The sequence below is a fragment of the Anguilla anguilla genome, chromosome 16 (assembly GCF_013347855.1).
Source record: "Anguilla anguilla isolate fAngAng1 chromosome 16, fAngAng1.pri, whole genome shotgun sequence".
Taxonomy (NCBI): domain Eukaryota; kingdom Metazoa; phylum Chordata; class Actinopteri; order Anguilliformes; family Anguillidae; genus Anguilla; species Anguilla anguilla.
Genome location: NC_049216.1, coordinates 17,985,580 through 18,011,143, shown reverse-complemented (window position 1 = coordinate 18,011,143; position 25,564 = coordinate 17,985,580). Strand labels below are relative to the sequence as shown.

Sequence of the window (25,564 nt, the reverse complement as noted above, 5' to 3'; positions counted from 1 at the left end):
TTTTATACAACTGGATATATACTGAAGCAATGCAGGTTAAGTACAGCAGTGTCCTCCCCAAAAATGATGATCTGAAACAGGCAGAGTTTAAGGCCTGGGTGGAGGTATTCCTGAAAAATGCTACTGAAACAAGCCTGAAAGGTAATATCTCTTGGGAGTTGTGCCTGGCTTAAGCTCACCATTCACTTCACCATTCAGGTTGGAATACTCAGAGGTACCGACATTCTAATTCTTCGCTTTATAATCCTCGCTTTAAGCATTGGATGCTTGTTAGCATCTGATATATGAGGGTATCAGAATTCTAATTCAGCTGCATTGGGAACATTCTGATAGACCCCACAACACTGACGGTCAGCTCAGGGAATTCAATTTGCAGTTGCATATTCACCAGGCAGTGCCATCATTCAAATGTAAATATTGCAGTAGGGTCTGATTCGGGAAGTCTCAAAAACAACTTGGCTTGACCCTTATTTGTTCTTCTTTGTATTGGACATTGTTTTACCCTTTCCTCAGTGTGCAGGCCGGAACCCACTGAAAATCAAACTGTCTGAGTTCTTTTAAACATTGTTTTAATTCCTGTGAAATAATAAAATAAATACATTAAAATAAATCAGATGCAACCGCTTTTTCCCCTCACTGCCAGCTACCTCTTTCCTCGTCAGGATAATCTGTGTGCATCACTCTTCTTTATTCTGTCAGTGTTGACGGTTGTTTCAGCCAATGCTTTAAGCTTTGCTGCATATGTTCTTCTTTATAGAAATTTGTCACCCAGCACCGAACAATACCAATGCTAATGTAATGTTTAAATGTCACAAACACTTGGTAAGTTAATGTTGATGAATGCTGAGAAAAAATACAGACAAATAACATTTTCACATTAACTGTTATTGAAAGAAATGAAGAAAGTGAATGTTGTAGTGGCTGTGTACTTTACACCTACAGGCTGAAGAGTTTGTGTAAATGGTTGGGAAATGGGGGGGTATGGTAGGAGGACTGCCATGATGAAGTTTTCATGTACGCTCAATCACTCCCACACACCTGTTGAATGAGTGGGTTGACATGTTTGTGAATTGTGTTTGAATGCGCTCACTTGAAGCAGTTGTTGAAGGTGTGTTTTGGGAATTAACATTAAAGATGAAAGTGTGTGTATTTTAAGTATTTAAAAAAAAATAATATTACTCAGCATGAACCAGTACAGTCATTTTCTAAAGCAGGATTTGGATTGCTCTTGCCGAAGGGACTTCCTGCTGCTGTGATATTGTGCTAATTACTGGCCTGGATACAGTGGTCTGTGAAATAGCAGAAAATGCTTTTTTGCCAGTTTTAGGAATTATGCTTTTACACCGTACATAATTGCCAATCCCCGCATTTCTGCAATAATCCCTGTGAGCAAGACTGATGAACTGCTTTGCGCACAAACACACACAGTCACACAAAAAAGCATGCATACTCATAAATATCCTTGCACATGCTCCCACACGTACACACACACTCATACACACACACCATGTATGCTTGCTGTTCCCCCCGGTCCTGAGAGAATGGCTGTCAGAAGCAGCCTGTGCTTCTCTGCCAGCGATATGTAATGTGAGCAGCGCACCATTTACTGATATGGGCCTAATTAACTCATGGAGGATATCGCGTTGTAGTCTCTGCAGTACTGCCTCATTAGCAGAGAAGGGAATCCTGCTGTAAATGGCAGCTTTGTAAAGAAGCAGTCCTAGATTTGAGCTTCTGAAAGTCCTTCTTCTGTGTTTCTGACAATGCAGCCTGTGGACTGTGAAGAGCGGTTGCCTTTATCTGTCACACGCACCCTTTTACGGCGCTCGCTCTCATCTCCCTTAGGTGTGTTTCACTTCTTAGCTGCGGCTGAGCTGGATCCAAAGGTTTTGGCTCCTTTCATCGTGGACATCATGGCTTAAAGGAATATTACACTTTGGTAAAACACAAGTCATTTTGTGGAGCTTACCCCCTTTTTTTGCGTAGCGTGAATACTAGTGGCATCAGATGTCCCTGTTGACCATTAATAGCAGTGCTGCTCCTCCTGGTTTTCCAGTTCCCATTCCTGTTCACTCCTGTTCATTTTTGTTCACAGACTATCTAAGGAGGATGATAGGTTGTTAAAAGAGAGTACTAACGTCAAACGGTCACAGGTTTTTGGAATATCTGATATAGTTTCGACACTTTATTGCCTTATAAAAGAAAAATAAGATCTGGAAAAAGTTATGTTATTTTAACTAAGCGATATTGAAAATACAATGGGGTAAGCTCCACAAAATTACTTGTGTAATACCAAAGTGACATATCCCTTTGAGTCTCAACCTGAAACTGACCATTAGTCTGTCATAGTTCTTAAAGAGAGCTTTCAATTTCACAGAAAAGGGAGCACAGGTACTTGCTCACTGATGGATTAAAGGTCATACTCAAGGAGCTGACCAGTCAGAGGCATCTGTGGGCATCCACTGGAGAGCTCGCTCATTCTCTGAGTGATGGGGGAGTTCTGCTGGTTTGTGGTTGATGGAGTGCAGAGGATAGGGGGAACGGCTAATGGCGACAGGGAGGTGGGTGTGTAGTTTGCGGCCTGCTGTCTTTCCAGCCACATCGGGCCCTGAGTAATGTGTTCCAGCTGAAGCCCCGGGCCCCCAGCCCTACAGCTGGCAGCAGCCGTGCCTGGAACTGAGCCACCGCAAGCGCTGGCTTCCCCCTGGGTCCCTGACTGCACCAGCTTCTTAATGGGCTCCCAAGCATGTGGAAGACAAGCTGCAGGAAAAATGAGCATCTGTGTTTGAGAGAGTATAAGAGAGAGTGCCCAAGACGTGTGTGTGTATGCGTATGCGTGTGTGTGTGTGTGTGTGTGTGTGTGTGTCTTATGCGTATGTGTGTCTGTGTGTGTGTCTCAATCCTATGCGTGTGTGTGTGTGTGTGCGCGAGTGTGTCTTATGCCGATGCGTGTCTGTGTGAGTGTGTGTGCGTGTATGTGTGCATGGCTGGTGATGCTGTTGTTGCTCTGCTTCACAGCCGAGGCTGGGGCTGGTGCCTGGATGACGCCCCAGCGCGGGACGAGCTGACGCTGCGCTCCGTGCCCCCTGGTGCTCTGTACAGCGCCGCGCACCAGTGCCGCCTGCAGTACGGCTCAAACTCCCTCCTCTGTGACGACATGGACGTAAGACACACCCCCTTTCCCTGTCCTCACCCTCCCTGGGTCACATGGTCTCACCCCTCTGCCACACTCAGAGCATAGCTGCCCGTCACATCCCAGGTACCTATAGGAGTCTGCAGGCCTGGAAGGGTACACATTTAGAAGAATAAACACTCAAAACTGAATTTTCTAAAGATTTATCATAATCCCCATGCAGTTGTTTTAGAAAGGCATACACAAGGCTCTTGGCAGATTTAATGAGTTTGTTTTTCATGATTTCTGCTTCAAATTCCTGTGACTAATAGAACAAAAACTGTCGCATTATTGGTCAATGGAACACTTGAAGTCTAGAAATTATTTAAAGATTTAAAGCATATTAATGAAGCCAACTTAGCAGACCTTTATGACTAAACTCCTCTTTGTAAATATAAATGATAACCTTGACTGCCTCTATGTCCATGGAATTGTGTGAAATCTAGCTGACATTTTTTATTCCTGATTACATATGTAATAATGGGCTGCCTTATCTAAGACTGTATGTCTGTAAATTATTGATAGTGGGGAAAATAAAGAACAAGTTGGACCAATTCAGTTGAATAACTTTTCAAACAAAAACAAGCAGGAGCAAAAGTCAGGTTGTTTTTATTACTGTCTGCCTGTCAGGAAAAACAGTTTGATACCTGTATACTGAAAGGCTGTAGCACAGAGTGTGTTCTTTATCATGGGGATTTAGCAATAATTCACCGTCTTCACTAAAATCCTTATTTGCCTGTATAGTTTATAGAATAAGGCTGCCAACCCATTTATATGTATGTGCACAGAGGTCTCTGGGGTGTTCCCTGGACCTTGGCTAAGCATGAAGCTTCCTCCCCCCTGTAATGGATTTTGACAGAATATAAAGTGCCCCATATGTGTCTGCTTAGAGCAAATGGAGCAATTTGTTTAAATCACCACTACTGTGGGAACTTGAGTTGGAAGATAACCCTTTTTCTGTTCTCATAGTCAAAGGGCCTGGCCCGTCAACAGATACAGGAAATGTGTTTTCTTTTAATCACCTGTCTCATGACGCAGTCAGCCGTGAATCTTTCAGTTAGTGCCTGTACACATTAACTCGCTGAAGAGGGTCTGTGTCCCGAAACTTTAAGAATTCTGCAGTTCGTTAAGCTCCTGTAACACCACAGGGTGTTCAGGTTGTCTACCCTCCCTGCTGTTTGCTAAGCAATTAGAACTGATCTCATTATGTAACCATTTCGCAAGGCATGCAGCGTCACAGCCGTTGAGTATTAGTGGGTGGGCTTCATTGAGCCTTGGCGTTAAATCGTCCTCCAGACTGCAAGCATGAAGTCTGCACAAGTCGCTGGGCGCTCAAGACAGGCACGAGCCTTACAGTTTTTGGTGGTGGTCGCTGAATGGGAACAGGAAATGGGCCACACACAAGCAGCAGGCCAATTTAGGGATTTTTTTACAGCACTTCCTGGTCCATGAATGGTTTAGCATGGCGTGGTTCACATGTACTATGCTTTAATAGACTGGAAAACAAATGTGGGACAGAAATAAACTCTTGGTCCTGCTATTTCACATGTCTGCCAAGTCTGATGGGGAAAAGCTGAACTTAATTTATATTTACTGTCCTCCTGCCCAAAAAAATGCACCCTGCTTTGCTCACAGGATATAGCTGTCCGCTACCCCATATGCTGGAGAGTGTTCACAAACCCACATACTAAGAAGGAGGTTTCAGTTCTGAAAACAGTTCTGAAGGTTCTGAAAACATGGTCTGTTTGCACATGTGAGCTAAACAGTTGCATTGCAGTGCTCAGAAACAAAACCTCACCGATGTGGCATTTTTTATGCAGCTGGAAAATTCTATTGAGCATTTGTGAGCACAGTCTCTTCACATTTGGATGCCATTCATATGTAAACCTACCATATGGCCACAAATCAACTGTTTGCAGAGAAGGCATTCAGTGTCGACTTGTTCTGTGGTAGTTACTGTATATCTAGGAATGCATGGTAATGTTGGTGTTGTATCGACATCAGCTGTTAATATGAAAACTCATTGGTATCAGACCAATGCTAAGATTTTGGCAGATATGATGGTTCCATATGATGAGGAAGCACACAGGGACCAAAGAGGTGACACATTTGCCTTAGAAATATCCATAAGAACAACCATACTAGAAGTGTATAGTAAGAGCATCGCAGAAAGCTTTGAAAAAGCTCCACCACACTGCACTGGCACAAGTGCAGTGCTTAACATGGTCTATAACACTACATCCCTCAAGTGTAAATGACCTTGAGCTGCCAGTAGCCAGGCAATGGTGCATCCTTGTTCCGGGAATCAAAATGGCTTCTGAGCGGGGTGGGGTGTTTCAGTGTGGAGGGGTAGAATAGCATCGGGACTCATAGCCTGTGATGAGCGTGGCACCTGCATCCCTATCTCATCGCGGAGATTGTCAGAAAACGTAGTGAGCTGCCGTCACAGTTGGATGGACCCCTCCGATTACATTCCCCAGCAGACGGCTGATAGCTTTCACCCTCATCGGTCAAAATGTCATGGGGGAAATATCCAAGGAGCCAATCAAGCTTGAGCATCCACTTCCCCCCGATAAGTCCCGAAGTTGACCTGCGTGCTCTTATCTGACTGACCCGGTATTGAGACGGCTTATTATGGCGCTTGTGGCGGCTGGAGATGTGGATCGAGCCTGCCTCTGTGGTTCTGAGCCTCAGTGGAATCTGCGACACTTGCTGTCAAATGTCAGCTTTGTGTCCTTATCTACATCCCCGCTAACAGACACAGGACTGTGCGCGGTGGCTCCTGGTCATCTCTGGAGGAGGGCTCTGTAGTAGAATTGGCCCTCTGACTCCTCTTCAGTGTTCGTACAAGAAAGACTTCTGCTGAAGATAAGAAAAAGTCAGTGTGACTAAATGAAATGTTCTGCATTCACATCTGGCACAAAACAACCTATCTATAGAGGATTAGTAGGAGTGAGTGCAGGGTGCCGCCCCTGCGCAGGCCGTGAGGTTGAGCTGGTGCTCCATGCGTTTAAGGCCTGCTTCAAACTGCATTTTGCTAATTTAGTACATTTAATTTTCCATCTCTTTAATATACCTAGCATTTCAAGGGGAATATTGCTGGTGGGTTTGATATTTTCCACTACATTGTGTGTGTCAGACATGTGGGGACCCTTTGCGTCTGTGGACAAGACCCGTGCCCCCCTCCATCTGTCAGTCGTGATTACTGGAGCACTCAGCCGAGTGTATTAAAAGCAGTTACCAGCATCTGGGGCCTCATGCACCTAAGGGAGCTATACTATACTTTCAACTAAGAATATAAGCATTTAGCCCACGCTGTTATCCAGAGAAAAATACACCGCTCACATTCTATACATACAGTTCATTTATACAGCTGGGTATTTGCTGAGGCAATTCAAGCAAAGCACCTTTCTCAAGGGTAAACCAGCAGTGACCCTGGGAATTGAACCTACAATCTCAGTGACGGAAGCCTTGTTTCTCGACCACTATGCCAACTGCCGCCAACAGACACAAAGTACATGTTTCGGGGGTAAACGTGTTGTAATGCACTGTGCACACAGTCCTCCATGGGTATTTCACTGTAATGAAGATATCGGCTAAAGAGCCATCACAACGTTTTGCCCTCGTCCTTGTGTTTTACCACGACACTGGTCATTTATGCTGTATAGAGGATTTCCGACATTCTTTCCCTTCCCCTGTAATTTCACAGTCAGTCGTGCATGGGCCAGGAGACACTTTCACAAGTGCTTTTATATTCTGCTGTATTTCAAACGGTCCTCTGAGAATAGTTTTGCAAATATCGTTTAGCTAATGCTTCTTTGGTAATACCCTCTGTGCTGTCCTCATAGTATTGCAAAGGCTTTTGTAGTTTTACTTGGCTCTTTATATTCCGGAGTTATGTTACTTAGCTCTAAAGAGCATTTGTGCTACATTCTCCCTGGAATAGCCCAACGCTTGTCCCAGTTTTCCCTCTCCAGTCATGTCCCACCATTGCTGCTACACATGTAACAGATGTGATCTCAGAGATCCCTCAGTGTAGAGCACAAATTGTATTAGACACAGTTTTACAATGCTAGAATTGTTAGCTTATATAATGTTGACCTTACCCCAGTGTTGCACTATTGTAGTTTGAAAGTGCTGCAGATTGTGGGAGTGCACACTGTTCTGTTCTACAGACATTTCTGTGTGGTTTTTGTGTAACAATGTGTTTTCACACACTTGTTTCTAAAGAAATTAAGGTATTGTTAACCTGGAACCTGATCAAGTTAATATTTGGGTGTTAGCATTAGCAGTTACATGTGTATAATAGAGCGTTCTTTGAAACAGTTCCATCTTGGCTGATCAGATGGTGTTTGCCTGGTCATTTGAGGGCAGGCACGAAATTGAACTCCTGGTTAAACTATTCAAGTGTTGGGCCGTTCTCTCACACACACCGTCTGCAATGCTCATCGACGTGCGTCTCTACTGGGGCTCACAACAGAGCATTTCACAGGGCTTTCCAGGATAACTGCGCAATACACCTGGAAAATGATGAGATAAACAGCAGTGTTTTTGCAATGTTCTTGTGAGAAACAGCCTTCTCCTATTCCAAAAGGACATAAACATGATCAAAAGGATATGTTTTTATTTGTACTATTTTTTGGGAACACATGATTTTAGTGCCTATGGCCACCTGTGTAGACAGCATAGGACAGTGTAGTCTCCATTCTATCAACATCCATCAACATCCATCAAATACTCTGTGTAATAGGCTCATGATGAGGACTTTCATGACTCACTGAGTGCCACTTGTTTGGGTGAATGAACTGGAGAATTGGTTCACACATTCAGTGTGCGAGCGGCTGCAGTGCAGTAGCTTACCCATGCGTCCTAGGCTCTATCAGACCGAAATGATGATCCTATATAACAAGAGCTCTTGCACCCTATGTTTAGAACAAAATGGACCTTTCATATAGAGGCCATAGAATGGTCTGAGAAATCGCAAGAACTGGTGCCCTTCTGTGATGTAGAAAGGATTTGGAAAACATGAATGCATGTTAAGGTAATTATATTGTTCTGTATGTTGCATTACAAAAGTATTATTATTTCTGTCACAATTACTTATAAATAATACAATAATAATACAACAATAAAAATAATATTTTATTTATATATTCAATATATTTATATTTGAGTCCGAGCTGAAGGACTGAGTAATAGACAAATTGTAAAATCAGAGAGTGATGATCTTTTCTCAAAATATGCATTGATTGGAGTTAGTATGTGTTCTAAACATCAATAGCTGAAAATATTTATTATGTAAAATTTGGGCCGTCGAAAAATGATGTTCCTTGTTTCTGCAGACTGTTCATTAGAGATGAATTTCTATTTATATTGATGGGTGGCCTTGTATCATAATGGTTATGTACAGTGACTGGGCTTGTAACTGCAACATTGTAGGTTTGGTTACCAGGTGAGGCACTGCTCTTGGACACTTAAACAAAGCACTTAACCTGAAATATGTCAGTAAATATGCAGCTATATAAATGAACAGAATATTATTTTCCTGTAAGTGCTAAGATCACATGGCTTGCACGATATTGGTAATCTTACCACAGCTGCTTCTCCAGAGGTTCTTTTGCTTTTCTCTTGGGTGGCAGAGGCAGACAGGAAGCTGTGATGTCAGTGATATTTTTTGGGGGGTGGAGCTTTGACTGGGTCCTTTGTCGTTGCTTTGCAGAGTGTTTGCAGCACGCTGTGGTGCACCGTGGCTGACACCTGTCACTCAAAGCTGGACGGCGCTGTGGACGGGACCAAGTGCGGCGAGGACAAGGTCAGTGAGGAGCCTTCGCTGTGAGCAAAGCTAAACCACTGAGTGAGGGGAGATCAGTCAAAAGATAGATCATCGGGTCTTATGCTAATTGCACCCGGGCCAGCTGTGGCCATAAGTACTGCAGGACAGCTCATGTTTTTAGCAAAGCAGCGTTTCATTCATTGCTCAAGAGCGACTCCTCTGGTCAGTAGGGGTGCCTGCAGTCCGCCTGCATCAGCTGTGCTCATTGCCTGGTCCCCTGACAGTAACTGCACAGCTCAGCTGTTGAATTGGAGAGAGAGAAGAAGCAGCAGCTGGCTGTTCATATTTCAGAGAATACTCACAGGAGTAAGCACCTTTCCAAAGTGACAGAGGAAGTCGCATTTACACGACATGCCTGCTGGGCATCCCGTATTGGGAATGAAAAGAAGGAAAGGCAGATCAGACGAAACTGGTGCCCTGGGCTCTGCTAACTCCGCCCAGTCCAGGTGTGTGGGCTGCAGCCCATCTGTGTGACTGTGTGGACTATGCAAACCATGCAAATCCCTCCAACCGGGTTTTTTATTTATTTCGTACGAATATGGACTGCCCATATTCTCAGCGCTTCAAGGCCCTCTGTCGGCTTGCTGTCCACCAAGGTGTGTAGTGCGTACTACTTTCAGCTGAACTGTGCAGTCATTGTGTCAAAGGAGCCCCCTGACGCAAAGCTGGTGTCAACAAGACTGCAGACATCTGATGAAGCAATTGAGTCACTTGTGTAATGAGACAGGGTCTCTGAAGATCAGTGAAACTCTCCTTCGCTGGGTGATGCCACTGCCGGTTATTTTTGGTCAGCACTGTGAGTCAGGATTCAGTCTAGGCTTTTCTAGTGTACAGAACATACTGGCTTTTTACTTCCTGAGCTGCCTGAATCCCCAAATAGAGAGTCCTGACTTCTGCCTGCCTGTGTGTCTCACTTCCAGTGGTGTTTCAACGGGGAGTGTGTGCCCATGGGTTTCAAGCAGGAGAGGGTGGACGGGGGCTGGGCATCGTGGGGCGAGTGGTCGCCCTGCCCCAGGACCTGTGGCGCTGGGGTGCAGAATTCCCAGAGGGACTGCAGCAACCCTGCGTGAGTCTCCCACTTGCACACACTTTCATTCAAGCTCTTGTCCTCCATACATTTCACTCTCTAGCAGGTACCCTTCTGTAAATGTGACCTGGTCAGCCCTGCATATTGGTGGATACAGTGATTAACAGTCACCATTCGAGGTCAACACTGGCACTTTCACACAACCCAACCTTTGAAACCCATCAACGGCCAGCGACCTGTAATGACACTCGGCCATTATCTAGCAAGTTGGCGCAGTTGGCTGGCCATTGCTGGTGCCCAGTGTTCAGTAGGAGCATTCTTGTTGCCCCTTTGGGTTGCCAAAGAGCCACCTTAACATTTGCCCACTGAAAAAAATGTCAAAAATTTGACCAGCTGGGTAACATTTACTGGGATATTCTACCGCTTTTGCAGCTGCCAACCATCTGTTTAACTCTGAGAGGTGGAAAGTTTTTGATTCAGACAGCATATTTTGTCTACCTTTGACTCTAGCCAAAGGTTCTGTTGCTTCCAGAAGGGAGTCCTGGAGAATACGCGGAGTGCTTGGAACTGCGCTGTACTGCTTCCTGTAAAACATTATTGGTCTTCTTGTGCACAGACAGTGATCAGTCAGAAAGTATAGTTATATAGTGAACATAGAGTACATTGAGTACAGTGTACTGTTCTGTGCTTTCTTTCATCTTCTTTGTTTCCACATTCGGGAGCAGACAGTTATTACATATAATCAGCAGAATAAAGCCGAGTTGCAATTTAATTCATTTCCGTGAACAAGCAGTCAGCGGTATCTAAATGGAAGAGATCAAGGGTCCTTAGCTGCAAATGGGTCACATGTTGAGCGCATACTAGGGCCATACTACATGATATTTTCATCAGTGGCATGGATGATGTGGAGCAGCTGCACTGTGCTCACCTCTGTCTCTGAGTAGCCCCCTTCATCCTCCCCCCCTTCCACTCCTTAAAAACTGACTGACGTACTGCGTAGCCCCCTCCATCCTCCCCCCTTAAACGCCTTAAAAACTTGCTTACATGCTACTTCTCCTGGGCTTCCAGGATACTTTTCATAACTGTGCAGTTCTGTGTCTTCAAAGATCTCTCATGGAGTTTCAAAGGATCCATCCATTTTCACCTTCCTGAGTAAATCTGAGGTAATATCGCCTGGTGGTGGAGGGACCGTATGAATGTAGCAGCCACAATTTGAGGTGTTTAGAACTCTTACCCTTATACCCACCAAAATAGCTTGATCTTCCTAAATATCAGTACAGTACAGTATCTGTCTGGATGCATGAATACAACACGTTTTCGTGCTGTGCCAGACTGTGTGCCTATGTATTTATGTGTGTGTGTGTGTGTGTGTGTGTGTGTGTGTGTTTGGGAATAAGTGCGTGTATAGCATTGCTTGTATGCATGTGTGTAAGGCTGTATGTAGTCAGGTCTTTGTCTTTGTGTGTGTGTGCGTGTGTGTGCTTATTTGTGAGCATGTGTGGAGCTCTGCGTGCTTTGATGTGTGTGTGGCTATGTGTGCACATATGCACATTTGTGGCTGTGCATGCATGCTTATGTGTGCAGGTGTATCAGTCTACAATCTTACTTTCTCTATTTTCGTGCTGAATTTTTAAGCGTGCCAGCTGTTACTCTAACAGCAGCATAGCAGTCAATTGAATATGCAGTCACTGTAAGATGTGCCCAAAAGGAGAGACCAGGACACAGGGGGAAAGGGGACAGGCAGTCTGCTTCCTGCCACTGCTCTTAAATGGCCATGCTGCTGCAATTACACTCCTGACAGAATTGTCAAATATTATTGGTCTCTATGAAGTGATTTCTCAAAACAGCCCTGATCAAAAGAAACAAGGCCAGCAAGGAGCTGCCCACGCAGCTGTTCTGTCCTGTTCCATCCTGATCAAACACCCTCTTCATGAGAGAAACCAGCTGGGTCAGGAGAGCTGACGTCATAAGACTTTTTTACAAGTAGCACAAAGCCTCAGACACAGTTGTGCTTATTAAGGGGCCAAGCACCGAAGGTGTGAGGCACCTCATTGTATTGCTTGGTATTATCATTAGACTATCTTCCACCATTTTTTTTAGTTCTAGCAAAATTGCCTGGTTGCTTTTTATGAAACTTTGCATATTAATTGAGGGTTCTTCAAACAGCGATTGAGCGATTTTGATCTCAATTGGGTGCTTGGTGGCCTGCCAGGAAACGGCTAAAAATGCTAACATAGCCATAGCTCTTGGACCATTTGACCGAGAATTAAAATTCTGTTTTTTCCTAGATTCATAGAAAGCTAATAAATCGCAAATGGTTTGAGACAAAGAGATGACATTTGGAGTGTCATTGTATTGATAACTCCACCCTGAGGACAGCCCTAAAGAATTGTCGCATTTAAACTACATGGTGGCTCTAAAGAGCTCAATGTCTTGATTTGGTTTCCATTTTGGATTTAGTTTTGTGTGCGCCATTTTTCCCTGCAATCATCTCATGCAAACTTGCACACTGATAGAAGGTACATTCCAGCCAGGACTGACCAAACTGAGTGCTGATTGGCAACATGGTGGCGCGATAGCAGTCCATTTAAATTTCAGTATTTAAACAATAACACTTGTGCTGTTTGACTTGGGGACCTGGAATTAATGTCAGAAGATCCTGCTCCTTAATTGGAACTTGCATGATTTGTATGAAACTCCTGAATGCCTTTAAAAGATACATAGATGAAGCTGCTACAATTAAAATCATGCCCACACAAAGCCAATACATTTGCATGTGGGTGTGGCGTTTTACAAAAAAGTAAATAAATCCCAGATAGACACAAGGGTGTCTATTGCTAACTCCATTCTGAGGACAGTGCTAAAGACTTGCCCTGATTGAACCACGATGTGGCCTTGTAGGGCTCACCAAATTTGGCCTAAACAATGAAAAGATTGTTTGGTCAGAAATTATTTGAGGTTGTAAAACCCTGTAAATCATAAATACTGTATTTACAAGGGTTAATTTTGGGAAGAAATGTGTTTCATAAAGTGCAACCACACAGCTGCAAGATGTCAAATTAAAAAGGAAAATGAACTACCTACTCAGACATGGCCAGTGTTTGTGCAGATCCAACAATATCTTTTGTCACCATCACAGTGACAGTTTCAGCCAGCCTGTAATAAAACTGTCAGCCTTCCTTCCTCTCCTAGGCAGATTTCTCAGTCCGTGAATCCGTGTTTGTATTATTTTGTTTCTTGCTGTTATGGCCTTAATACACAATGCAAATCCTATATTTATTGACTAATTGAGCGTGTCTTAACACTTCTCTGATATATACACAGCTCACTAATTTGTAGGCCTTTTTTTAATCATTATTTTTATAGGCCATATAGTAGATTTTAAGCTTATCAGTTAATCATTATTAATTGATTAATGGGTGCTGACGATCAATTAAAAGAATTGCACACGATTTGCATCCCTAGTGGGTTTACCTTAAAGCAGAATAAAAGAAAATTAACCTTTAACCCTAACTGCAGTGAATTTTTTTTAAGTAGTGTACAACAATATTATGTTACGCTTCAAAAATAACATGATGCAATATGATTGCAATATTTTTTTTCTCAAACATTGCGGAGTACCAAATGTGGATATATAAGATCAGTGCAATAAATGCAGGGCTTGCGCGTGATTGTGCTGGCGGCTGGGCATTTGTGACTGAGCGCTTTCCCCGCGTAATTGCTGCTTGTGACTGTATTTATTTTTTGTATTCATAAACTTCTGCGCCTGGCTAAAAAATGGGACTTAAAAATGCATGTCACAATAAAAATCCTTCTCAGAACACCTTTGATATACACCTTTGATATGCTTTGTGCATCCTGGATGTGTTCATTAAAAGAGGACCTGGTGGGACAGAAGCGCCTCTCACCTAACTAAGCCTTTATCAAGATTAAAGTTAGCTCAGCAGGACATCACACTGTGCTTTTTTTGGCTTGAGGTTTGAATGAAAAAAGGAACAAGAGGAAATTTGTGCCTTGCATGGGCTGGAATCGAGGCGCATGGACCTGGTCTGCTGATCAGTGTGTGTCCTTGTGCGTGTCTGCCTGCATGCTTGTGTGCGTGCGTGCTTGCGTGTGTGGTGTGCGTGTGTGTGATGTCGAGAGCGCGTGTTTTGGCTGCTGGCCATGGGAGGTAACTGGACCCAGTGGGACTTCATAGGTTGGTAGGGATAGCCAGAGACAGTCCTCCTTTGAGATATTCAATTACAGTGGCAGTCTCTGCTTCATGCTTAGCAACGCACGCTAAGCAATGAAGCTTTGTTCCTTACAGCCGCAGTGTTTAGTGTGACAGTAAGCTGATTATCAGACTGACGTACTCGGTGGTTGAAGCCAGTGGGGAACCTCAGGAATAAAAAGTCAAGCACAGCTGTAGTGCTGATAATGCTGATGTGTCACACAGGGAAGAAAGACCCATTGCCCCCATGTTTATAATGAGGTAACTTCTTCAGTGTCCTCCCTGACAGTCCAGACATCAGTTCTGTACTGATGTAGCGCCAGAAAAGTTTAATGTTTATTAAAGTTATTTTGCATAACTCATGGCCCTGTGTTTTTTTAATTTTACCATCTGAAGAGAATGCGGTCGTTAGAACTTTGTGTCAAATCTATGGGTCAAATGATAAAAATTGCCTCATGGAAGCAGACATCATTTAATTGAATGTTTTAAACAGCTGATGAAAAATTACACTCCAGAAAGGATTTGTTTATGCTTCATTTAAATGTTTGTACTGGGCCAAGTAGGAAACATTGGGTAGCATTACTTTGGAATAGAGCATGTTTAATTTGTGTGAGGTAACATGTTTTAATGGGTTATTTTGTACACAACAGACCTACTAGTTCTTTGTATATTGGTAGATGATCTGTAGGCCTGGCTAACATTCATTTGAAAACATGGCATTTTCAAGGTAGCTACAGTAGCCTAGTTAAAATGAGGTTAACACTAGAAAAGCCAGAGCAGTCAATTGGATCGTTGTCACTTTTAGAAAATCGATGAACCTGCCGTCATGAATAGGGTCGGGTACCGAAACTCGGTCGCAATATGGCACCAATTCCCATGTGACTGGTACCTACCGAACTGACTCGCAACACAGACTTCGGTGCTTCATTTCAGTGCCATCTGCACTCTCTCTGTCGACTCAGTGGCAGCATGTACCGTGAGCAAGCTAGCTAACCTTAAACTCAGAATGCCAAAATATGTTGTCATTAGCAGATGCTGCTTAATGTCCAATGGGGAGAATTATCGATTGGGAGACTGAAGCATTTGTGATGATGAAATTGGCATGAAAAGTACGGATGAGGAAAAAGCAAAATAACCTAAGTTTGGGGCTTTATTGTGTGGACGAGTGAAGCTGTTTCCGCAGAAACAGGAACGTTGCTGTGATTCATCCGAGTTTCCGCAGATTTGTAGCCGTCGCCCTTCCCATTCTCAGGCCTGAGTGTGCAGTAATGGCAGCCCGCGGTCTCTCCTGTGCGCAGGCCCAAGTACGGAGGGAAGTACTGCCTGGGCGAGCGCCGCAGATACCGCATCTGCAACAGCCAGCCCTGCACCAGCAACCTGCCCTCCTTCAGGCACGTGCAGTGCAGCCATTTCGACACCATGCCGTACAAGGGCAAGTTCTACAAGTGGGTGCACGTCAACAACAGAGGTGAGTGTCGCCGGGTCGTTCACAGAGCTGGCGAGCGAACACGATGCAGACTTGCTATAAAACCATCAGCGGCACGCATGCAGGTCGGACACCTTGAGGTCTTATTTTCTATCCTCAGCTGTCTCTGTGCAGCTTCAGAATAGTGGTTTCTTAGTCATCCAAGGGTAAAACTTTTGAGCACATCCAAAATCCTCCAAAGGCTTCACAAAAGGAGCCAAAGCAAGTTTGTGCAATGTTTAAGTTAAAATAAATTTCTGATGGAAAAAAAAAAAAATCGTTTTAACACAGAAAGAGTGCTGCTTTTGCATTAAAATTAAATTACTAATATAGAATACACAAGGAATTAAATGCAGATTTTATATGCTATGTTCATATGTTTTATGTTAAACTTTGCATTCCACAATGCTATTTATATATACCTCCCCCCAGTCATGCCTGTGCCATCCAATGAACGGCTCTGCATTCTCTGTTATCTGCGAAAGAATGCTCATATGTCAAGAACATTAAGCAGATGTAACAGCCGTAATTCAACAGAATGCAGATAAAGCAGGACTGCAGAGTCGGCTGTGCCCTGTACTCTGCCTGCGGCCTGTAGAAATGAGTTGGTGCAATCCTGAATGAATGACAACCGCTCTTTGTTTGTGGCGAACTCTGTGGGTAGCATTTAAATCCCAGCGACTGTGTGACTGTCAGTAAAAACTGGGCATGAGTCGGTACACTCAGCCTACGATACAATTACAATCCTGGAATGGTGGCAAAGATATTACCACACTGTGACGTTTTCTTTATGTATGTTGAATGAAGGAAACCCCCCCTTTTTCTTAGGAAGAAAATATGAATTCAAATCATTGCAATTTATCTCAGATTTTTATTAAACAAATATTAAGTTTATTTTACAGTGATGATGGAATGATTTTGGTAGTTAAAGTATTTGCTTATTTGTAAACAGCTTTTTACGAATTAAGACCTTGGTTTAAGAACCAAAATTGTTTTATTGTTTATACCTTTTTTATATTTGTATTTATTATTTTTTTAGATGATAAAAATGTTTAATAAAAACAATGATATATTGTAACATGGTGAAAAGTCTGCGTGTCCCAATGTCTGTATCCGTTAAACACCTTGTAATTTATGATTCTCTGTCAGTGACCATGATAATGACTTGAACCCTTCAGCTTGTCTCTGTTTTTTGTGATTATTCATGGCCTGTGGTTCTATCTGTGTGAGTGAACCAGAGAAATTATCTGAGTCTTTGTGAAGTGGTTCTGTGACCACGACTCAACCTGTGTCAGTCAACCCAAAAACTAGGGGAGACCTCATGAACAACATTGTTGTGTGTCTGTTAGTGAACCCATGTGAGCTGCACTGTCGTCCCCTGAACGAATACTTCTCAGAGAAGATGCTGGATGCAGCCATCGATGGGACACAGTGCTACGAGGGAAGCTCCAGCCGGGATGTCTGCATCAACGGCATCTGCAAGGTAATGCCTGCCACTGACCACACCCCACTGACCGCACCTCCCCGTAAAGCCTGGCACTGACCACACCCCACTGACCGCACCACCCCATACTACCTGCCACTGACCACACCCCACTGACCGCACCTCCCCGTAAAGCCTGCCACTGACCACACCCCACTGACCGCACCACCCCGTAATGCCTGCCACTGACCACACCCCACTGACCGCACTCCACTGACCGCACTACCCCGTTCTGCTTCGAGCTGCAGTCTGTCTCAGCCGCCAGTTACGCAGAAGCAACAACGCGCTCTGCTATTGCTCTCGGATCTCATTTCTGCTGGGAGATGTACCTGAAAAACACACATTTGCTGACAATCACAACTTTGTTTTCTCTTGAGGAATTGCTCTGAGAATTTGATGTGCCATCAAAGAGTTTGGGAGGGAAGTGTACTTTTCAGAAATCAATCAGCACCCAAGTACCCAGGAGTATTAGAGGTTCTCACCGTCAATCCCAACTGATCTTTCAGTGAGCAAAGAAAGCAGCCAGTATCCGCTTCACTGATTAAGGATAGCTTCCACAATTCCCACTGGAGGTGAAAGGGAATCGTTATTTTTATCTACATTGTGCAGCTTTTTTCTTTTTTCGAAAACAGTTCAATATTTTCTTTGTTCCTTTTTTATAATAATTTTCATCTATTTGCATACACTGCTTTGTTACTGCTTTTCTTTGTGTTCAACAGCTTAACCTACAGGGTCCAAGTTAAACTACGCAGTCGCTCCCTGCACTTGGAACTGTACTTCCCTCTAGGGTTTTCAACACACTTGTCCCTGGTTATGGTTGTACACTTTGTTGTACGTCGCTCTGGATAAGAGCGTCTGCCAAATGCCTGTAATGTAATGTAATATCTTCATATTTTTTTAAGCCCTGCGCTCTGAACTTTGAAAGTCCATGGTTTACCACACATTTCATCACTCATTTCAATGCATGTAGAATGGAGAGCTCTAGAGCATTTTATCTACCATTACAAAAAGTTTTACTTTTATTAGAAGTGTCCATTTTTTTGTCCCATTTTCCAAATAGTTTTGATACCATCTCATTTAAGTTTGTAAAAAAATGTAGGCCTGTTATTCACCATCTGTGTTGCTTGTCTTTTTTTAGCTGATCTATTGTTTTATTTTGTCATAAATTCATGTTTGGAGACTGTATAAATGGTATAAGGGTTATACAGGCAAAACAAAACCTGAAAAATGGAATTGGGATTTAGTTTTTTTATTTATACACCACACAAGATAGATGTACTTTGGGTAACAATACTTGTCAAATAAATATTCCTCTTTACTCAAATATGTGCAGGTTTTTCAGTATGAAGAAAAAGCAAAGGATGTTTGGGTACATGGAGCCTTTACCCTGTATGGGCCGTAATGGAAGCAGCCATTCGGAGTGAATGGGGATGCTGATGGCGCAGTCTTGCTCTCAGTAATAATGAGTAATGCGTGTGGCTCCCGTGCACCTGCTGCTCCCGCTGCGGTGGGCCTGTGTGCGGTGGGCCTGTGTGCGGTGGGCCTGTGTGCGGCTGGCGGGTGCGGCAGGGTTATAAATGTGCGGTGTCTTGCAGAATGTGGGCTGCGACTACGAGATCGACTCCAACGCGGTGGAAGACCGGTGCGGAGTGTGTCATGGCAACGGCTCCACCTGCGAGACGGTGAAGAAGACGTTTGAGAAGAGCGAGGGGCTGGGTACGGCGCGGCGTGGCGGGACGGGCGTGGCTGAGCCCCTCGGCAGAGGGTGCAGGAGGGAGTCGCCAGTGTGGGAGAACAGGGCTGGTGATGGGGGGGAGGATCTGTGTCTCAAAGGGACAAGAGAAGGCAGAAAGACAAGTATCTTCATTAAAGAGATTTATGACTGCATAAAATCTTAAACTATGGTAATGACCAAGTTATATATAATTCATGATCAAGTTTATTGAAAGAAAAACTACCACAAGTTTAGCCTTTCATCTCAAGTTCTAGTAATAATCTGTCACTCTTGGATGTTCTCTGTCTCTATCACTCTCTCTCTCTCTCCCTCCCTCCCTCCCTCCCTCCCTCCCTCCCTATCCGTCTATCTCATTCTTTCTCTCCATCACTCTGTTCCCTCTCGCTCTCCTCCCCAGGCTATGTGGACATTGGTCTGATCCCAGAGGGAGCGAGGGACATTCGCATAGAGGAGGTGGCCGAGGCTGGGAACTTCCTGGCTCTGCGCAGCAGTGACCCTGACAAGTACTTCCTGAATGGCGGCTGGACCATCCAGTGGAACGGGGACTACAAGGCCGCAGGGACGGTGTTCACCTACGAGAGGACCGGCCACCTGGAGAACCTGACCTCTCCAGGACCCACCCTGGAGCCTGTGTGGATACAGGTACGCAAGACAGGCTGGGACATGGCTGCCCTGCCTCTGCCTAGTCAAGCTATGCTGGGGTCATGCTGATTTTAGTGTGCTGAGATTACACAGTTTAGCCTGAACTGGGGCTGCACCAGTAAAACTGTGCTGGGGCTGAGTAGTTCTGGGATCATGCAGGTAAAACTGTGCTGGGGTTGAGTAGTTCTGGGATCATGCAGGTGAAACTGTGCTGGAGTTGAGTAGTTCTGGGATCATGCAGGTAAAACTGTGCTGGAGTTGAGTAGTTCTGGGATCATGCAGTAATACTGAATTGGGTTCAGTCTCTTCCTGCTATCTGAAACTGTTTAGGAATGTACTTCTGTGCTTCAGAGTTTACAATTTTCCTATCTTTGAATCAGAATCATGTTTGGGCATTGCATAGTTTTACATGGAAACAAATAAAAATGAAAGTTATTAAGCTATAGTATGGAATATGCTTGCTCAAAAATGGGATTAGCTCAGTGAAAGCTCCTCTCCACATTGGTTGTTCTTTATTCCTTTGTTTCATAAAAAATTTGGCAATTAGAATGTATAATCTTAAAAGGGTTGTCACAACAAATGAAAAAGTGAATTCCTGCTGGTTGAAAGAGAAGGGAAGAGGCGGGTCTGGCCAGCTGGGAGGCAGCAGTTGTCTGTATCTGCTATGTATATAAAATTAGAGCTTTTTCCTACTGTGAAGTCCGGCAAAGATGTTTACTCACAGTGGTTGAAATTGAACATATATATGTGTGTATGTGTGCGTGCGTGCATATGTATAAATGAATAAATTTAGGTAGAGTAAAATGTATCCAATACTGATTTTATGATTTAGTTCTGCATTTTATAGATTTGTGTGAGTTTTTGTATATGCGTGATAAATGGTTTCAAGAATGTTTTTGTATATAAAATAAAAACGAAGACAAAATTCATTATAGTGATTCAGAATAATATAGTGTTGTTAATGAATCCATATATCCTATCTCATTGAAGACTTGTTTAAATGAAGATTTAGTCTCTATAATGAAGTGAAATGTTGCAGGTTGATACCACAAAGCATTCAGTTGTAGGCACGTGTGGGAACATGATTTGGTGACTTGATTTGACATAGAAGAGTAGAAATCAGGGTTAGTGTAAAGGTCTGTCCTCATTGCTATTAATAATGGAGAAAAATGCTAGATTGCGTTCATTCCTCTCAGGAGCACGCTTTGATTGGATGTTATGCTGCGGTCTTTGTTTTGCTGTTGGAGCGATCGATGTTGTGGTGTGGGCAGCCGGCTGAGTAGGCGGGCATGTGCTTTTTTTATAATTTTCGTTCCCAGCATGATGCAGAATATGTCCACTTCCCATGCTAATTTGGAATGTTCAATTATCTGCAACCACAGCCATGTTCATGCGCAAACCCCACTTCCAATCCGGGAGAGTGTAGACATCCGTGGTTTTTTTTTTCCGGAACATGTGCTGTTGCCAGTCTGCTTCTTTTTACACCTTAGACTACATCTGAGCTCGCACAGGGTGGAGTCGGAGCAGTGTTTCCCCTAAAAAATGTTATTAGTGGCTGGGGGGTGGGGGTGGTGGTGTTTGCACTGGTGACCGCATACATTGTTTGGAGAGACTCATTGCTGTGGTCATTGTAAGCAACATCTCATCCGGTCACTTTGATGTGCGCAGTTCAGTTTTAGAATGTTGAAAACCGTGAGCTTTGCGAGGAGTCACCAGTTGCAGCTCGTCACGTCGCAAACCTCTGGTCTGAACTAGCCTTTGAATTGCGTAGAATATAAAGCAGTCTTCAGGGGAAAAGAATACTGAATTTAAAACATAACGTGTTCAGCCTCCCATTGCACTCCGGTGAACACCATAACCAGACATGGCGTCCAAGCTGTCAGCACCAACAACATTCTCTTGGATGGATTTATTAATAAAGTCGCATTTTGTGAACAAAATAACAATTGGCAAGCTATAGATTGTCATCTTGAAAACCTTCAATTCTATGCTACAGCAAAAAAAAAAAAAAAAAATAGGAAAATGCTTTGTTATATTTTGCTTTTAATGAAATACAGAGCCAGAGTCAGCTACATGAAAGTGACAGTAGAGTTCATTAGTCATGTAGAGTGAGATGGTGGCTGAGATGAAGGGCTTCTTCCCTCCTGTCTCAGAGGAATCCACAGACCACTGGCTGGATTCCCAAAATGGAGGGAGATGTCTCTCTGCCAGGCCATGTAAAAATAGAGAAATTAGCCCTGCTGCAGTCATTATCCTGTGGGCTCAACTCTGTATTCTGGTAGAACAATTAGCCCCTCTATCGCTTAAGAATTCACTGTAGTTTATTTTTTGTGTGTGTGTGTGTGTGTGTGTGTGTGTGTGCGCGCACGCATCCGTATGCGTGTGTGCTTGCGTGCATTCATGTAATTAACCTCATAGCATCAAAGATCCCCGTAGCCAGCAACCCAAGCTTGCACAGGCGTGAGTCTGAGGAAGGTACTAGGTGTGAGCTTCAGCACTCAGATCTCGGGCACTCGATCGACCACAGGGGTTCACTGGAGAGAGCGATGAGCCATGGACCTTGATCAACTGAACGCTCTCTCACCCTCGGAAGCGCTGCAGCCAATTATGTGTCAAACCTGCAGGGCTACCGGCCACCGTCGGCAGCGGTTTGGTCAGGATCAGTGCTACACCGTGGGGCCCTGTCTTGTTTTTGTTGCTTGCCTTCCTCCATGGTGATGGATGACTCATGGCTCTTACATGTGTTACCTCAATTTATACCCTCGAGGAACAGAAAGCCTTGGGTTTTAAACTTTCCAATTAAAAACCTCATTAACCTGATGTGTGAAGCCAATACTTACCTGGAGTTTGGAAATTTAGAACAGACTTCATATAGTCCTCCTGTTCAATCAGATCCTGTCTTATTTAGGTTTCTACATTTTGCTGCTGACAAAGATAAACTCTTCAGCCGCTTTTTTAATCATCTTGTTGGGAACAGGTGTTTGGTTCCAGTCGTCTATCCTCATAAATGAAGTGCTGCTGAGAGGTGCTTCATTTTTATGTTGGTTTTTGGCTTAAATGAATCCATTTTCCCAGGGTCTCCCCCCTCACTGTTTGACAGAGTTTCCTGTGGATTGGTTATGTGATATGATATCATGTAACCGTGAGAACGGAGAGCTCCATGCCTGCGCAATGGCCGTGAGCTACAGAAATAAGCGCGATTCCTACCACTTCCGTGAATATGTGGAGATCCTGGGAACAGCTCTCTCCCTTGAATTTCTGACTTTCAACTGGAGATATTAGACACGTCAGGTCACAAAGTGGACTGTGTAGCATAGCTGGAGGCATAATTCATTTATTTGTATATATATATATATATATATTTTTTTTTTTTTTTTTTGCCTTGAAGTAAGTTTGTTTAGCTGTGTTTATTGCCTCAGTATACTCGGTCTCAGAGTCGGGTCATGTTTCTGGATCAGTGCTGTGCAGACTGAATATGATATGCCGGTGAAGCAGAACAGTGAATTGGGAGGGTCATCCAGCTGAACATCCGCAGTGAATCAGACATAACAGGCCCTCTGTCTGTCAGACTGGACAGGTTCTGTGGCAGGAGCACGGGATTCATTATAAGTGGCAATTAATTCAGTGTAGCCAATGTTCCCAGCATGGAGAGAATTTGAATTGAGTTTCTCTTCATCAAATAGAACCTCACATCCCAATGATAAAACACCTTATTAATTGAAGCATAAAACATTAACCATGTGTGTAATGAATATGCGTATGTATTCTTTGAACATGTAGTCTTTGGATCTCAAAAGGATGACACAAGGGCCGTGAAATCTGGGAAATTAAGTTATTATTATGATGGATATTTTTTAACAAAGATGCCGAAAATGACCTGGTGCATTGCCATTATTGGAAACCTCTATATAGATACTATGCTAATCTTGAATCTACAATTACTACACCGGCTGTGATGCCCCAGAGCCTGGGGTTTGTGAATAATCAGACAGAATACCGGTCCACACAAGTCTGTCCAAATTACTATAGCTACTGGACAACAGCTGAGTCAACACCACTCTCATGCAGCTGCATTTTCAGCAAATGCGAGCGTCTCTCCCAGTAGGCACGTTCTGATTGGCTGTGCGGCAGACCGGAACCCTCCTGTTGCTGCATTCTCACCATCTCCACTGCTCCAGGTGGTTTTTCTCCCGTATTATTGCCATAGTGATAAATTGGTTTGCAAGGTTCTGTCCAGCTCAGAAACAATGGTACCTTTGAGAAAAGAATGGCAGGTCTGCGGTGCATGTATGTGCCAGGAAACAAAGTTGAACCCATTGATCTAGAGGAACCCTAGGTGTGCTCTTGAGAAGGAAATGAAAGTTATTTTGTGTGGCTCAAGCTGAATTATGAAGTGAAGACTTGAGAAGTAAGCCACAGAGGGTGGATAAATGTCAACTTTGCAAGCCTTTGAGCTCTGGGGTCTTAGTTTACATGGCTGAAGTGTTTCCACACCAGTGCGTTTGGATTCACTAATCTCCTCCACTGCTACAACACCCAAAGATTTACACTGGCCTTAAATAGAGTTAATAATCCATGAAGAATGTTTTATTAACTGTGTATCATATACTATGAATCCTACTTTCAGTTAAAAGATTTGGCTATTTTCTGTTGTCAGTTGTGCCTAATGCTCCACAGCAATACATGAAATATTGTATATCCTCTGAAAGCTAACGTAAGAACAGAATTCCTGTGCGCTCTTGTGTTATATTGTAAGAGTGGTGCTGAACATAAACCATTCTGAAGTGACTTCAGAGATAACCTGAAAGTGAATAATGAATGAAATCACAGTTGACTGAATGTGCTTTTGTATGATGTGCCCTAGTTATCTCAATATTGAGCGAGTGGCATGCTTCTGTACCTTCACTGCATTTATCTGCCATTCTGTGTCACGTGATCAGTCTGTTTGATGCAACTGAGCACTGCTGTTGCTTTCATCTTTTGTTTCTTTGGTACCCGATTGATGTGTACCTCTAATCCTGAAAGCATCTTTACTAGTGTGGCTGTAGCAGAAAGGTATTTATGTTGTGCTGTGTGGTTCAGCACAGTGCTCTCTCTGCGTGAGAGGGCAGAGTGGGGTTTCTGTAATTGGCCAAGGCATCGCCCAGGGTGGGGTGGTGTCCTTCAGCAGGGTTTTCAATCAAGTTGAAAGCTTGTAGTTCTTAACATGTGGGGCAACGCAGCCCAATCTGAATGGACTGTGTGTGCGCGTGCGTGTGTGTGTGCATGTGTGTGTGCATGTGCATGTGCGTGTGCTTATGTGTGTCCATGTGCGTGTGTGTGTGTTTAAGTTTGTATATGTCCTTCCTGTGTTCTCCCCAGTTATTCTGCCTTTCTATTGCAGCTGCTCTTTCAGGAGACCAACCCTGGTGTTCGCTATGAGTACACCATCAGCCGAGGAGAGACCTTTACAGATTCGGACAATGACATTGCTGTCCTGGATTTCATGTGGCAGTATGGCTCCTGGACAGAGTGTACCGCCACCTGCGGGACAGGTAAGGCAGTACAAGTATAAAAATTTAAAAAATAGTATTTTGCTTCCCGAACTCCAGTTGTGGATCCCCTGGTCTAGGGTTCATGCTGCAACACTTAATGATAAAATACATAAAGTGCACGTAGTGTATGCAGAAGTACAGTTTAGCACTGAACAGATTAGGCAGATAGAATGGCTGCTGTCACAGGCCTCAGAGCCAATAGTGAGCAGCTTGTTAACTTGGCCACATAACACAACGTGATGAATAGCTCAATAATGACCCACCGTGTGAGAGTAATTGAAGCTCTTCTCTGACTGTGTAACCCAAGGTTTTGCACATGTGCACATTTATGGGATAAATGTGAGCTATCAACAAAATGAATGAGCGTATGATCTATGCCACTTTTGATAAATACCGGATATCTTACGTGCACATAGTAAAATGGTCTGCGTTAATTTATCTCTGAAAGAGTTTATGTGAG

General features: G+C 43.7%; 1 protein-coding gene across 1 annotated transcript in view; it reads left to right on the top strand.

The window, feature by feature from the left end:
* The window catches only part of LOC118215434 (A disintegrin and metalloproteinase with thrombospondin motifs 7), an 83,429-nt gene that overhangs the window by 22,999 nt on the left and 34,866 nt on the right, over positions 1-25,564 (top strand). Inside the window, exons 9-16 of the mRNA XM_035396235.1 lie at positions 3,019-3,163; positions 8,892-8,984; positions 9,926-10,071; positions 15,544-15,713; positions 17,060-17,193; positions 18,789-18,909; positions 19,326-19,570; positions 24,954-25,104. Coding sequence (XP_035252126.1) covers positions 3,019-3,163; positions 8,892-8,984; positions 9,926-10,071; positions 15,544-15,713; positions 17,060-17,193; positions 18,789-18,909; positions 19,326-19,570; positions 24,954-25,104 — 1,205 coding nt within the window. The remainder of the gene's footprint in view (positions 1-3,018; positions 3,164-8,891; positions 8,985-9,925; positions 10,072-15,543; positions 15,714-17,059; positions 17,194-18,788; positions 18,910-19,325; positions 19,571-24,953; positions 25,105-25,564) is intronic.